Here is a 16,173-nt window from a genome sequence, read left to right as displayed (position 1 = left end):
CTTGAGAATAGTCTAAGAAAACGGATATTATTATTCAGAAGTAATATTCTACAAATACAATTTTACGAAGAACTATGTTTTGTAGATATGAATTACAGTGTTACACGCACCATTTCAGCAGATTGATACATTTTCAAAATTTCGTAAAACTTTTGCTATCGAAAGTTCATCACCGTTATTGGGAAAAAAGAGCACGGTTCACATAATAAATGAAAGATTCTTCATTTTGTTCCTCTGTTTTAAGCGAGATTAGAATATGTATTAGTAATTAACCTTTAATAAAGTAATCATAGTTATCAACTATAAAAAATTGCAACAATGTTTGCAGCAGTTCTTCATTTTCGAAAGCAATTTTTAGCTTTCAAATATTTTTCCTAGAGAAGTACTACGCCTGCGTACATAAAGAAAGAAAGATGTCAACAAGCGTATTCCTCAACAGATTATTCTGATACTCTAGGACACGGAATGTGATATATAACATAGTAGGTACACAGCAATGTCATGTTGAAAAAGACATAGCGTATCTAATTTTCTTAATGTTTTTGCTATGACTCTTCTAATGAAGATGTGGCTGAGCAGGCATCTATAAGTTCCATGCGTGTTTATAGCACTAGCGTCATTGAATTGAATTACTCAAGCAACCAAGTTAGACACAAGTGCTGTTATCTATACGGAAGTACTTGAACTCTGTGCATCGTTTAAGAAAAACAACAAGTGCGCCTGGGTGGCGTTTGATCCCCTTACTGTCTGGCTACAATTTCTGCGAATGGCAATTGTCGGTTTGCCGTAGCAAAAATCCTGGCGCAGTCAAGTTTATCAATACTTTATGTACCTTGTATACTTTATCTGCAACTGCGTCTGATTGCAGAGCCTGCGAAACAACAACTTGTACTTACCGATATATTTCACGTGAGGCTTTAGAAGTGCACACATATACGCAGTTTAAACACCACAGGGACACCGCAACAAATTCTCCTGCTTTCATTTTTGCAGAATATTCCTAGCTTCTATGAATTACCACAAGCTTCGAAAGTCGCAAGTACGTCACGCTACACCGCCCGAACGTAGTCTGGAAAAACATGGAAATACGAGAGCGTCCGCTTCATCCACGCTATCGCAGTGATGCTAGGACGAGATAGCTGACCGCGATTCTCTCGACATTTCCTTCGTCTTCCTCAGAGCACGTAGTTCATGTGGCCCCGCGAGCAGACTCTGCACACTCAGAATCCTCGATTGTAAGAGATAAATATGACGAAAATGGTTACTATTATGCTATTGTCCTGTTGCCTTCATTCACCAGTAGCAAGTAGTGGTAAGTGATACGCATCCATATTTATCGGGACGTCATTACTTGTTTCCAGTGTTACATAGATATTTTTTAGGCTAACTTTGTCCATCTCCTTCATATAGCGTTATAGCATGAGCTCCCTTGCCTATAGTCCTAAGCGTCAACTGGTGCATGCTTCTTGTGATTAGCGTACAGCCGTGGAACATGGGGTCACCGGCACAGGCTTTTCAGCGCGTAGTAAGCCGACGTCCCAGTTATTCTTCAAGATGTATGCGTGTTCGCGCAGCATATACTTTAGTTAGCAGCCGCTTTTCCCACACTCAAAAGCGACGGCGTATTAGCCAGATATATTAAACCATACTGCCAACGTATACAAGATACTTTGTGTGGTAGTCTATCTTGCACTGTTTACAGGATCTAGCCCTGGGTTCTGTTTCGAAGCGTAGCTAGAAACATTGAAGCCATTGTTCCGTGCCCGTTGCCTTTTCTTTTCTTTTCTTGAATTGCGAATTATATGAGCGACACATTCGCAGCCTGTGCAATTTTTTAGAAGCATTTCATGTGTACATTCGCGTAGGGTAACCATTCCTACGAAAGACGTTAGGGCAGCAAACTACGAAAGTAATCTTTTGCCCTAATATTACAGAAGCTTCAGTCGGCCTACCACACTCCTTTCGCATGACTCTAACGTCTGACGCGCACACTGACATTTATATCCTAATTTACCGTCCTCGACGAAATTTAATACTGCAAAAGAGTCGCCAGCGAGGCTTGATGCCGGAACGTCATTTCGTGGTGCGTACGGGAAGGCAGTTATGCGACGCTTGCCGGAGATAATTTTATGCATTAGGTCAGGCTTCTTCGTAATAAAATGAATAAGACAGTAAGTTAAGGATTTACGAGAGTAAGGCGGCAAACGTAGTCGAGCGGGGATCTACAGCTGCCTTTTTCTTCCCATGCTTGACTGTGCAGTTTCCAAGAATCAATATCCTTCGCTTTAACGCATATGAAGACCGCTAATATTCCAATGGATCCAGCAGGGAGCATATTTGTCAGCAATAAAGATATAAATAAGCATATAAAAATGAAGAAACTGTATATATTCATAAATCAATAAACAAATAAATATACAAGAAAATTAAGAAATAATTAATTAGAAGGGGTCTGCAATCCACGCTTTGAAGGCGGTTGGACAGCAAAGCTGTAAGCGACAACTAGAACGATTACACGTTGCGACGCTGGTTGAAATTATTCACGCGGAGACATTCAGACACACTTTACTTAATTATCAGCCTGAGGCGCTTCAGCTGCCTGCGACATGGCTTCAGCTGCTACTTCATCCATCTACAAGGAGTGGACCAGAAGGAATAGAAATTCATCACTACACGCACGTTGCTTTCCCATAGCACTGTCACAACACAAACCACTTGCTAGGTGTGTTCTCCTCCTGCGTGCGATAGTGTCGACACATAACTCCCTGTTTCGCATTCTACAGCCAAGCTGCCGTCACCGAGGTAGCTTGCTCAACAGTAATCTCTACCGGGAAGCCTATTCGGTGAGCGCTACGTGCTTCGCATTGCATGTACGCTCAGGAGTGCCTTATCATCATTTATTGGTTCGGATGCTTGTTTTGAGCTTGTTCTTTATTGAAACGTATCCTGTTATTTATGTTATGTGCGAAGAATGTATGCACTCTTCACATATCTTTACTGAGTGATTGTAGCCTCTGCCTTACGGTGGTATTAGCCATAGAATTAGGGGGTAGGATGAATTGATGATAGTTGTTTTCTTTGGAGTTAGGCCACGAAAAATCCCGCGATCCTACCCATATAGAGCATCGCTGTAATAAGTATAACATTTCTTCATTAACAAAGATGGTGTGCCTAAACAGGTTCGATAGCTCTGCTGCAGGAAAGGCTTTCTAAAAACGAAATGAGACGCATCCTATATCTAATGCACCGGCGCATCGGTAAAGGTATTACGGAGTTGCATAATTGCGGGGTGCCCTGCACTTTCAATAGATCAATTGCCATCTCACATACAAAGTAAAGCTTTTATTTTACAGTGAAGTGGTGCTGAGTAGTTGTGCAGCGGTTTTCGTATGACAGCGAAGGCTGGTGTGCAACGCCGTTACTGAACTCAAAAGCAATTGCGACGCAACGTTTGTCACTGCACCTAATTTCTGTCGAAAGGTAATCATCAATCATTGCAAAATAAAAGTTATTTTTCCTATGCCCCATTTGGATAGAGAATAACATATGTGCGGAGTTTGTTTTAACCAATAATAAAATATATTTTTTTCACGTCGCGTTATAGCAGATGTATGTTAGAGATCAGCCGTAGCTGTGAGGGCTGCATACTACGCTTAATGCTGAGGTGTTGGTGCTGCAACGAAACCTACGCGGGAGCTATAAACAGCCAGACAGAATCGAGCCCTGACACTGTTAGAATCCCTGAAGTGTTCGAGTCAGACTATGTGCAATGAAACAGGCCCTACATGGTAGTTCCGAAGGATCTAAACACTTCGTTATGCAGCTCCGCTGTACTTTGTATCTTGTTTTTAAATTGGCATACATATGAAACGTTCTTGTACATATTGTAGCTAGGCAGCAATAAAGCAATCAGATAATTTCGTTCATTCGAACTACTACGCCCAGAGGTTGATGCTCATGTCGACAATGTAATATTTCTCGATTTTATCGACCAGTCTATGAGCGATTAAACTGTCATAGCGGTATGCACATATCAGTGTATGGTTTTATAGGCTGCAGTTTCTCTTACAGAATTCACTGAATGAAATGCATACGTTTATATAGTAAATATTGAATAACAAGTGCTCCATGCCGTTCTTAGTGTTGTTACCGCTTCCTATGGATAGTGACCACTAAAAAACGAATATGCTACTTGGTAAGAAGCGCTGTTGTTATGCAGTGTGTTCCAGAAAACGACGTTTGCAATTCTCAGGTTCTCAGAAGATGCGATAATCCGCCCTAATTGTTGGGATTACTTGTGCCACAGGGGCACATATGTCAAAATGTTTCCATGCAATTAGTACTGATACAAATAGTAATTGATCAGTTAGGTGATTCTACTTCAAGACAGCCCGTTTCTTCGGGATTGTTCTACAACTCTGCTTAGTGCAGTTCTGGGGAACGCACCTGATTATTGGACCTTCGAAATTTAAAAAGTTTTTTGGGTTTTTCCAAACACCCACAATGTCTGTCTGTCTATCTATCTATCTATCTATCTATCTATCTATCTATCTATCTATCTATCTATCTATCTATCTATCTATCTATCTATCTATCTATCTATCTATCTATCTATCTATATATATATATATATATATATATATGTGACAGGAATGGCAGTTTTTGCAGTAAATACCAAACACGCAAAACTCTCATCAGCAGGCGCTTAAGTATGTGTGCTTGTCTGTTTCTATTCACTCAAGCATTAGTGCTGCTTTTCACGGCTCATTTCTTTCAGGCTTTCATATATATTTTTTTTTCTTTCAGGATCCTGCACGCCACAAGATTCGCTCATAGACAAGGGCCTCAGAAAAGTGCTGCTATCGAACCGATTTCTTGAAGTCTCGCTTCCAGACTTCGTGAATAGTGCTCCAGACGAATATGGTTTTAGCGTAGGCTTCTCCAATGGCTTACTTCGGGGACTTAATACTGTCAGGAGGAGTGGCCACAGCTATGTCAGTGCTGATAACGATGGATCTAGGCTAAATCTGCACATTGCAGGTGGACCCGTGGAAGTTTCTTACGTCGCAGGCTTCAACTCATCCTTTCTGCAACATAGTTTCGGAGTAGCTGCGCATATGGCGACGTTTCGTACGTCACTCAGCGCCGAAGAGTGAGTTGCTCTTCCTATGCTCAATCTGCTCAAAAACGGGATACAAAAACTGAATTACACATGAGTAGTAATGGTGCATATTTGAGTATGGGTAAAAAGTGATACTTTATTTTAGAGGCCGAATATGACCAAATGTACAGATATTATTAGCCCGAAACATTGAATTTGCGTTTTTTGGTGCATCGCCATTGCCAAAATCAATCAGGTGAGCACTCATTCTAACTTCGCTGCATTACCGGTTGACAGAGCATGACGAACGAAAATGACAGAACGTAATGAAAACTTAGTATGATAGTAGCGATGACAAAGAAGGTGCTGACTTCACCTAAACATTACCCTATCCTCGTGTGATCGAATGACAGATACTACATGCTAGTGTTTTACCAATTTTGCGAGCAGTAAGACCGTAAAATCAGATGCTGTCTCCCCTGGGGGCCTTTCTTGCATGCACCGAAGCACCGATGCATCTGCGCAAACTCTCAAGGTGGCACCACAGGCAAGCGTATTCTAATGCTTCCTCTGAATATATATACCTGTTTATGTTTTCTCTGTTAAGAAGCCCCGCCAGATTCTTATACCCGTAGTTTGTGTCTGGTGCTCAAAATTCATTTAAGGCTAATTCAACCTTAGCTAAAACTAAATACAAAAATCTTGGCTAAAATAGATTGTGCATCATATTTGCACAGGCCGGCAACAATGTGTGTTTGCACCACCATCATAAAGTTATTTCAATTAGGCTTGGCACGCGGTATGTGTATCCCTATAAAAAATTCCCAGAAGAACCTAACTTACCACCAATGCCGACAATAATACGATTAGAATTGAAACATTGTAGCGATGCACTGTAGGGCTGACGCAGAGACCCATCGTGAAACATTCGTGTGTGCCGTCGGCCTTCTCTCTCGCGCTTTTCTCTCGACACACTGCGCCATCTGGTGGCGCCGCCTAGAACTCCGTGTGGGGCACACGTTGGAATATATAAGCAGACAAGTTCGGCTGAATACGAAGAACTTGGGTTTCGTTCCGTCCAGCACCAGAGACCCAAGCTGGCATCAGAGAGGTTCACTGATGAGCAGCACATATTCAGATACCGAAACTGGTGTTCTATAGGCTCACTGAACAGCCGCACATACTCAGTGGCACATACCCTTAGACGCGTCAAAAATCTTTATTGAAGAGGAGCACATACTCTGGGTGCATACCGAATGACACGAGTTGGTCCGATGGTTGGCTTCTGACAGGGTTTGCTCAGCACAGTAGCTCATTGCCCTTAGCCGTGGATACCCATTGACACAAGTTTCTAGAGAAATGGAGCAGGAAAATGGCCTGTGCCATTAGATAATGCTCTATAAGTGCTTGGAATTTCCAAAGAATGTTAATCGCATTATTATTGCTGTGTTACCCGATCTGAGTCGGCTCATCTGGGCCACTTTAGGAAAACAAAAAAGTTGTACCTAATTTCATCATAATAATAGATATAAATATCTACACGTCCTCCAGCTCTGTTGACTAACATGACACACAGATATGAAAACATCGATATTTTGTTTCAGAAAGTCTACGAAACAAAAAGTATTCATGCACATAATCACACGGCTGCTTTGTCATTTGTCAACCCCCAAATATTTTTACCTGACTTTAGCGAGTGAATAGTGTTTTTTATTCAAATTTTGCCTATTAGTGTTTATAAGTAAAAAAAATGGAACGTTACATTTTTCACTACTTCAGACTGCATATTGTCAAAAAAAAAGACCGCAAAAACTGTGTACAGCGTACTTTTCCAGGCCTTCACCGAACCACCTTCGTATTGAGGTCTACGGCATGCGGATGTCCAGGATACGACTGCTTTTGAACAATGCAAGCTTCAGCGGATTCATCTCCGACTATGTCATCGACTATCTTCGGCCGTACGTGGAAGCAAAAGTTGCTCAGCTCCTTGCTCGGGAACTACGGAACTTTGCTGTTGAGGCCTTCAAAGCCGTCAGGGTCTACACTGCAAGCAACGAGGACGAAGACATCTTTGCCGAGGGTAGGGCGATTCTTTCAAATGGGCAGTGATTATACATATAAACCACGATATTGTATTACCATTTACGCGCCTTAGTGCACGCAACAAAAATGTCTCCTGTCTGCGAAGTTTTGTCTCTTTTCTTTGAACCGTGCTACCAAGCTGCTAATGGCTCAGGCGTATCCTTTTACTTGTGTGCCGGTACGTATATAGCGTGTATTACGCGAACGTTATGTCGCCGCAGCGAAGAATGCTAAAAAGTAATATTTTAGATCAGTTAGACAGGTCAAAGCGTGTATCTTACAAAACTAAAAACCAATAAAGCACACCATGAACATATTATTGACCGTCAAATCAATAATTCAAAAATAACTCACTGGTAAAGGTTGGCCGCAGCAAAAAGACAACACAACGAGGAGTCTTCCAACGACTGCACACGAGCTAAAGATTCTGTATAGCGAGTTGCCAGCCAGCTTCTTGCCTTGATTATATCTCTTTGAAATGTGTGTGTATTTTCAAACTAAGGGATAATTTTTCCTCCATAATGAGCTTTACAAGGTGCGCAATGCGATATTGCAAAAATATAGATAAAGAAATGCTACAGATACTGATGTAGCTTTCTTTTTGTACACTATGGCCAAATGTCATAAAATGTAACCGTGCATGAAGAAGTAATCTTGCAAAAAAAAATTGAAATCGAAGGAAGAATAATGCAGATAGCACCGTATCATCAAGATGGTGCATGTTTTTTTTCTTCGGTTTTTCTTCCTGTTAGTGACACTTTTCTACTTCTCATTTTATTAGTAGGTTGTCTTTGCAACAATATAGTTTACGTTTGTGTGTCTTTTCGCTTACCTTATTTCACTCTGCGCAGGCATAAAGAAAGCAGAAAGTAGAAAAGTTGCTTTTAAATAAATGTGACCCTTTAGAGAAATTGAAACAATACTTACAGCATTACCGTTCGAAGCGCTAATAAAGACGCTGATATCTTGCGCAGTGCTGCGCGTTTTTTTTTTTTGCATGATTCCCTTTGCGTCCACTTCTACACAGCCTCTGCTCAAGGTGAGAAAAACTGAGAATCACTTTTGGTCAAAACTCGTAATTAGTAACGCAGGATTGACAAAGCTCGTCATAAGTTCTACGTCCTCATGTGTTACGTACTATCTCTGCGCAAACCTCGTAGTAATTACTAACTCGTAATTACTTATGCTGGCACATCGAAAATGTTTGTGGTGGTTTAAACTATTGCATCAGATTCCTATACGCTTAGCCACTTTTGCTTCATTTTTGTTTCTCAGTAACGATATTGCGCGGACATTACTGAAGGCGTCTGTAGCGCAGTTAATATTTGAAACACCACCCCAAGCAACCGCACAGCACCAATAAATATTATTCGATGCGCATCTAGACACTTCCATTTGCCCTTCATTGAACATCAGGAAGCAGCGGAGAAAATTAAAACACAATGTACCAGGCCCTCCGGCACCTATCTATCTCCTTCCGACACGAGATAGATTATCAACGAATTTCGGCTTATGTAATGCAGGCTGCCCCGGCACTGCGGTGCCTTTATCTTATCGCTCACAGTGTAATCGGTACGTTCACTGCAATATATAGCATATTGTGGAGCTTACCACGTCTATATACGATTCCTAACTCTGGCGGAAGCAATGTGTAAAATACAGTAACAGCTTACGCAAAAAATTTGTGCGCGCGTGCTCACAATAAGATGAGTTATTCTTTTCATAAGCGATTGGCATGTTTGAGGTTCGGGTAGCCTTCTTTTATTTGCCAGATATTTTGAAGAAACAGAAGTGGCTTGGGTATCACTCAGCTGTGCATTACGGCATGTCGCAGAATCGGTGCTTAGCCGCACCTGGACCAATGCTCTCGGCAGTGCCGCCAGTTACCTCGCCTTGATACGTGGCCAGAAGCCTGGTAGTTCACGTGGTGGCGGCAACGATGAAGGTGTCACTCCAAGGAGGCCGCTGCCAGAGAGACAAAGGGAGCCTCGCAGCACAGAAGTGGAGCGCGAACGTGGAGTTTTCGACAGCTGTCTCCGTACCTTGGTCCTTTCCAGAGGTTTCGACCCGGTGTCGCTCCCTCAAGATGTCCGAGAGCTCGATTTTTCTTTTGGACGTGTCGCCGTTCACGAAGGCAACCTAACGGGCTTATCAAGCGTCTACAGGAGCGGTGACTGCGCGCTTGTTGTCGGCGAATGTGGCCTGGCAGTTCGTATGGATTTGGGATTTGAAGATCTCTTGGTCAGTGCTGTGGCTGTGGTCGGCGAACGTTCCCGCACCAGAACTGCAAAGTTAGACGTCCACATTCCTGCCGTGGAGTTGTCCCTGGACATTGCAGAGTACGTGGTCATTCTTTTATTTATGGTGTTTGAAATGAGCCGCAGAGCAACGTTTAGAGGTTTTGGTGCTGCATACGGGGAAAATAATGACAGCGCTATTCGCTCCCTTATTACCTGTTATGGCTAGGGTACCATAAGAGGGATTACAGGCCATGTGCCTTCTCTTAAGTCAACATCTTGCGGTAAGCCATCCGGCACATCCCGCAGCCATGTATGTCTCTGAGTGGTGCTCGTTGTGCCTCCAAGGGCTAGATCTAGTACACATGAATACCCAAAATAGTCACTCGGTTGTTCGCCGTTGCAGCGCAATTACACTTTTACACCACCTAATGACAGTTTTGGAACTGAATCATGAAATATAGAATAATTTATGCCTATTAGTGTTAAGGCATGAATCCCCGACTCTTATTTGAAAAGCATTTTATTACTATCCCATCATCGAATCGCAGTAGGATACGACATCAGGTGCGAGTCGAATTTTTTCCAGCCGATGTTGCCGTCGTTCCTGGCGGTGGCATTTACGGATGGCATACAGGACACTGAAGCGTAAAGTGAGGTTTAGCCACGAGAAGTTCACGCATGTAAGTGTCGCGTGGTTGGTGCCGCGCGGGGCACGAGCAAGCAGGGACGGACCGAAACGTGCGGCCGCTTGGTTGGACGAAAAGGGAATGCCCCTTCTTTATTGGGCCCGAACATATATACACACACACAGATCACAGGGGGCGCCACACTCTGGTGGCAGCCTAAGAAATGGGGCTGAAATGTGGCGACCTCTACATCTCCCCCCTTGAAGCATTGGAGGTTAGACGGGAGAGATTCAGGCAGCTAAACATGTCAAAAGTTTCATAAGGTCAAACGGCGTGGCGGAACGATAGGCCGGCCGTAACGTGTTCGAGTCACACCGTCACTGCGGTCCCTGGCTGCAGGGGACTGTTGCACCGACTGTCCGTGGGGGACCGTTGATTCCACGATGTTGGCAGGCCGAGGCTCCTGACAGCGAACTTGCTGCAGTGGTGGTGGTTCCTCTCCGGAGGCAGTAGTCCCAAAAGGCACTAGGTGACGCCGGTTGCGCTGTAGGGTGCCACCTCGCTCCGTTTCGACCACGGAGCTTTTTGGTCTTTGCCCCGGGCTGAGGACCGTAGCCTGCACTTGATCAGGTCGCACCCAGACACCCTGACCTGTTTGGAGTGGCGGCAAGTCTCGAGCTCCATGATGCCTGTTGTAATTGTCGGCCTGCTTCTGCTTGTAAGTCGCATCCTTGGCGACGACTTCTTTCATTGGGGGCCAGTTGGGACATAGCTGGGAGCCTTGCTTTGGGACTCTGCTTCTGAGTTGACCTCCCATCAACAGCTGGGCTGGACTAAAGCGGTTGAATCCTGGAGTGTTCCTATAGCTGAGCAGAGCCAGATAAGGATCCTTTGACTTGCGAGGAGGAAATAACTTTAATGTGTCCTGAGGAACCCCTCCCCACCCACTCTTGGTTTAGTGGGCGGCAGGGGTCGCGGGCCGCACCCACGTTGGGACGGGAAGCCCTTTCGTGAGCCCTCTGGACGGCCCGGAGCTGGGTCTGGTGGTCGTCGCTTTGCAGGGTGTCCACCCAGTCTTTAGTGAACACGGTGCCGCTTAACGCGGAGCATTGCCAAAGCATGTGCGCTAGCGAGCAGTATGATTCGCCACAATCCGGACATTGCGGCTCTACTTCTGGTGAATAACGGCTCAGTCTGCCTCTCGAGGGGAACGACCCTGTCTGAAGCATTCTGAATATCGATGACTGTGGTCTAGTGAGTTTAGCGTGGGGGAGTGGGAAGGTCCTCTTCGACAGCTGATAGTGTGCTGTTATTTCGTTGAAGGTGAGCAGCGGGTCTCGGTGCTCCCCTCCCTCCCCGCCACCTCGCTCGCCACGATCGCCGCGGTGCGTGAGTCCTCGCGCGCGTCCGTGCGCCAGCTCGTTGGCGTTGGGAAATTCGGGGTGCACGTCGGCCCCCATGTGGGCTGGAAACGATTTGACGAGGTGCTGACGCGTGGCTCCCTCGCTGCCGAGGACGGCCACCGCTTCCCGGGATATCGAGTCCGAGGCGAATGCTCTTGCCGATCGCGAATCTGTGTAGACGTAAGGACGTTCGGGGTCTCTCATTGCCATGGCTATTGCCACCTGTTCGGCCACTTCGGTCGTTACCCCCTTGACCGGTGCTGAGTTAATTATTGTGCCATCCCAGCGTACCGAGACGGCCGCGTACCGGTCGCTGCGCCCATACTGGGCCGCGTCTACAAATGCCGCCCGGCCCGGGCAGTTGGCGGTCGATTTCAGCAGTGCTCGGGCCCTCGCCTTTCGGCGCCCCTCGTTGAATTGCGGGTGGACGTTTCTCGGAAGCGGTTCTACCTTGAAAGTGCCCCTTACCGCCGCGCTGAGCGCAATCTTGTGTGCGTTGCACTCTGCCTCGGCATTTATCCCTGCTTCTTCGAGGATGCGCCTGCCAGCCCTGGTGGTCGACAGCCGCACGACCTGTGCCTTGGTCTGCGCTTCGATGATTTCTGATAGTGAATTGTGGACCCCTAACCGATCGAGCTGCTCCGTGCTTGTAGTGATCGGAAGACCTAGCACCCTTTTGACGCTCTTGGGCATCAGTGTCTCTATTTTGGCCGCGTCTCTCTTGGTCCATTTTAGCTTCGAGGCTACGTAATTGACGTGACTCATGAGGGAGGCGTGGTAAAGTCTGATGAGACTGCTCTCGCTGAGCCCTCCTCTGCGGTTCGTCACCCTGAGGATCAGCCGGAGCATGTTCTCCGTTTTGGACGTGAGTTTCATGACAGTTTGTGTGTAGACACCGTAGTGGCGTACGACGGGTGGTACTTGGCCATGCACCTGTCTGACGTCAAGAGTTCCTTGATTTTCTCGAACGCTGCCTTTTGCTCGTGCTGCCACACCCAACTCGCAGTGTTGTTCAGTAAGGCTCTGATGGGAGCCGTGACGTCCGAGATGTGTGGCAACAACCTGGCAAGATGGTTCACCATTCCGAGCAGACTTCTAACGCCAGCGACGTCCGTTGGCGCTTCAATGGCTTTGACTGCTTCGACCTTGCCCGGATCTGGCCTGATGGCCTGTGCTGAGACGACAACTCCGAGGAAGGAGACCTCGGGTACCCCAAAACGACACTTGTCCTGGTTCAACGTGATACCTGCTTTTGCAAGGCGAGATAGCACCTGGCTCAGTCTGGCGTCATGTTCCTGGCGGGTGCGTCCAAAAACGCAAATATCGTCTATCATATTGGCGACTCCTTCTTGGCCCTCCAGGATTCTTGCCATCTGCTTTTGGAAGTAGTCTGGTGCGGAGGTGATGCCAAAGGGGAGTCTGCAGAAGCAGTATCGGCCATATGGGGTGATGAATGTCGTAAGTTCTTGGGAGTCTTCAGACAGCTTCACCTGGTGGAAGCTTGCGGTCGGGTCCAACTTCGAAAAAACTGTTGCGTCGCCGAGGAGGCCAAGGACTTGCTCGACAGTTGGCAGAATATGTCTTGCACGAAGGACGACCTTGTTGAGTTGTGTTAAGTCGACGCAGAGGCGGTAGGAACCATCGCCTTTCCGGACGACGACGAGACCCGAGCACCATGGTGTTGGCTTGTCGACCCTACGGATCACGCCTGCGCTTTCCAATTTGTCCAGTTCGCGGCGGACAATCTCGAGCAGCGGATTGGGCATCCTGCGAGGTACGCTTAGCGAGAAAGGTACGGCATCGGGTTTCAACCGGATGGTGTACTCGTCCTTGAGAGTGCCCAATCCATTGAAGAGCTCGGCGTGCAGCGTCGCTTTTGAAGTCTTGAGTTGATCAAGAAACCGAACTACTTGGAGGGCTTGGAGCGCTGGCAGTCCCAGAAGAGGCACAGTGAGAGACTGGATCACGTAGAGGCGCTGACGGCTTGTTTTCCCTTGCCACTGAAGTCGTGCCATATACGAGCCCAGCACGCGCAGCGGCTGTCCTCCCGGGCCAGTGAGCAGAGTGTCGACTTGGTCGAGTGTGGCAGGCAAGGTAGGAAAGTCGCTGGGAACAGCAGATATTTCGGCTCCGGAGTCAACCTTGAACTGCGCTGTGTAGTCGTCAACGGTGACGTCGACGAACTTTGCCGAGGCGGGCGTCGCGACGGCGTGCAGGTGAACGGAGCTGAGCTTGTAGTGCTTGAACTTCCGCGAGCGGCATACTTCGGCAAAGTGGCCTTTCTTTTTGCAGAAGTTGCAGGTGGAGCGACGGGCCGGGCAGTCTGAACGTCGATGAGGCGCGCGGCCGCAGAATTCACATGTGGACGGCTCGCGTGAGCGCTCTGGTAGCGACTGCGGCGAACGAGGCTTAGCGGCGGAGCGGCGGCGAGAGGGGAACTTGCTAGCTTTTGCGGCGTCGAGGTTGAGCTCGCAGGAGTGCTCGGTGCGGTTCTGGGGCAACGCCTTTTCCCTGTCGGCGTCTTCGGATTGACGGGCTTGTGTCCAGGCGTCCTGGAGTGTCAACTTCGCGTTCCGGCACAGCTGGTCCGAGAGACGGGAGTCGCGGAGGCCGACGACGAACCGGTCGCGTACGAGCCTTTCCTCGACAGCAGCAGACGGATAGTTACAGCGCTTGACCATCCTGCGCAGTTCTGCGTAGTACGTGTCGACGCTTTCGTCGGGCAGCTGAACGCGTCTGTGGAATCGTGACGATTCGTAAAGCTCGTTTGCCGGTTGCACGAAGTGCTCAGTGAAGCGGGTGGCAACGGCTTGGTATGAAGCGAGCGACTGGGCGTCGAGCGAGAAAGTCTCGAGAAGCGGGCGGGCCTCCGGGCCCATGCAGCACAGTAGCGAGCGTACCTGCATGTCTTCCGACGCTCGCGTCAGTCCGGAAACTGTTGCGTAGTCTTCGTAGCGGCTGAGCCATGTCGCCCACGTTGGCGGGTTCGCGAAGTCGAACGGTGACGGCGGCTGGAAGTTGACGCCGTACAGTTTTGGCGGCTCGCCGGTCTCGAGGGACATCTTGGTGCCTTCCTATGAGGTGAGGGCTAAGGCAGGGGGGCGTTATCCGGCCACTTCTGACACCATGTCGCGTGGTTGGTGCCGCGTGGGGCACGAGCAAGCAGGGACGGACCGAAACGTGCGGCCGCTTGGTTGGACGAAAAGGGAATGCCCCTTCTTTATTGGGCCCAAACATATATGCACACACACAGATCACAGGGGGCGCCACACTCTGGTGGCAGCCTAAGAAATGGGGCTGAAATGTGGCGACCTCTACAGTAAGATGCAATAAAAGTGAGGAAATAATAATAAAGACAGTTTGACGCATCGCAGCTTTGACAGACGGGTGAGGGCCGCATATCTTGTGACATATGCTGACTGACGCCACTCTAATCCAACGCAGTCGCTTCTGCGTCTGCGTGGGGTCGAAAGATGCAAATTTTCCTACCACAAAATGAAAGACGATTTCTCATCGCGCGGCATGTTTCACTATGTTTTATAGTTTTTAGCAAGTTTGGCATTGATCTGAGAAGTGTGAACAAACTGGAACATGAGTTGAGTTTTGCCACAGATAAAGCCGTGTTCCTTGAAAGTAGTGATGAGCAAAATAAATTACTGCTAGGTGATCACATTACTGCTGATCCTCAATATAGTTCTAAAGATAATTAGTGAATCTCTGTTAATAACTAACATATCACTGAGAAATTCGTCTCGCAAGTACTGGGTGCTTCTGTATTTACCCCGTCTTAAGGGACATAATTCTGATATACAAAACAGGGCATATTTTCCGGTTTCTTATCACTAAGAAAGGAATCCATAGCCGCCGTGGCTGCTTATTGGCTCTGGTTTTGCGCTGATAAGCACGAGTTTCGATAGCACGAGCGGCATTTCGATAGGGTTGAAGAGCAAAAACACGCAATTACTTATATTTAGGTGGACGTTAAAGAACCCCAGCTCGTCCGAGTTTCCGCAGTCCCTCACTACGGCATGCATCATAATCAAATCGTGGTTTCACCACTTAACACCCCCTAATGTACTTTTAATTAATTTAACGATGTCCATGTACAAAGGGTCAACGTATTCATTTTTCATCTTTGCACATGCTCTCTTGTATAGGCCCTGGCATTTCACTTGACGTACAGTTGGCCGCAGACCTTGCAAACAATAAAGCACACAATTTTATTGCAGACTGCAATTAAGAAAGAGAAGAGCGATGGTATCCAGGAAATATGAACTATAAGCGTCAGCATGGCGCCTGACTGAAAGTTCACGAATCAGAGCTTCATTTCGAGCGGATCTGGCCTTCTATGAAGCTGGAACAGTAGATGTCTTATGCTTGCGCAGTATTGTGCTAATAACGATTTTATGAATTATTAAGACATAACGTTGGCCAAATATTCTTAGAGAAATTATTAAAACAACTCTAAGCTCATTACAAATATATGCGTGCTTCCATAATTGTTCAGTCTTTGTAAAATAGTTAAGAAACAACAGATTTTCCCCATTAAAAAAATGGCATCCTTACATGTTTTTAAAATATCCTTTGTTTAGCGTCCTGTGATCTTTGTGTCAAGCTCTACGTTTAAATTATTCACATATTCTAGAATATTGATTTTTGCTGAGAGATTCATTTGTGAAACTGCACCGTTAGACGCAACGAATGTTTGGCTGCCATCTTTG

General features: G+C 46.8%; 1 protein-coding gene across 1 annotated transcript; it reads left to right on the top strand.

Moving 5' to 3' along the window:
* The first annotated feature begins 1,174 nt into the window (after window positions 1-1,174).
* LOC139054385 (uncharacterized) lies at window positions 1,175-9,649 on the top strand. The gene is made up of 4 exons (XM_070531310.1): window positions 1,175-1,312; window positions 4,807-5,152; window positions 6,937-7,181; window positions 9,018-9,649. Exons 1-4 carry the CDS (start codon window positions 1,249-1,251, stop codon window positions 9,647-9,649), a joined length of 1,287 nt encoding a protein of 428 aa, XP_070387411.1. The 5' UTR covers window positions 1,175-1,248.
* The last annotated feature ends 6,524 nt before the right edge of the window (window positions 9,650-16,173 follow it).

Source organism: Dermacentor albipictus, chromosome 1 (genome assembly GCF_038994185.2).
Source record: "Dermacentor albipictus isolate Rhodes 1998 colony chromosome 1, USDA_Dalb.pri_finalv2, whole genome shotgun sequence".
Lineage (NCBI taxonomy): Eukaryota > Metazoa > Arthropoda > Arachnida > Ixodida > Ixodidae > Dermacentor > Dermacentor albipictus.
The sequence above is the reverse complement of the archived record's forward strand: the minus strand, read 5'-3'. Positions and strand labels throughout refer to the sequence as shown.

Coding starts and splice junctions, on each gene's coding strand:
- LOC139054385 (XM_070531310.1), top strand. CDS start 1,249: ATGACGAAAATGGTTACTATTATGCTATTGTCCTGTTGCCTTCATTCA. Junction 5,153..6,936: donor ACGTCACTCAGCGCCGAAGA/GTGAGTTGCTCT, acceptor GTACTTTTCCAG/GCCTTCACCGAACCACCTTC. Junction 7,182..9,017: donor CGAAGACATCTTTGCCGAGG/GTAGGGCGATTC, acceptor GGCATGTCGCAG/AATCGGTGCTTAGCCGCACC.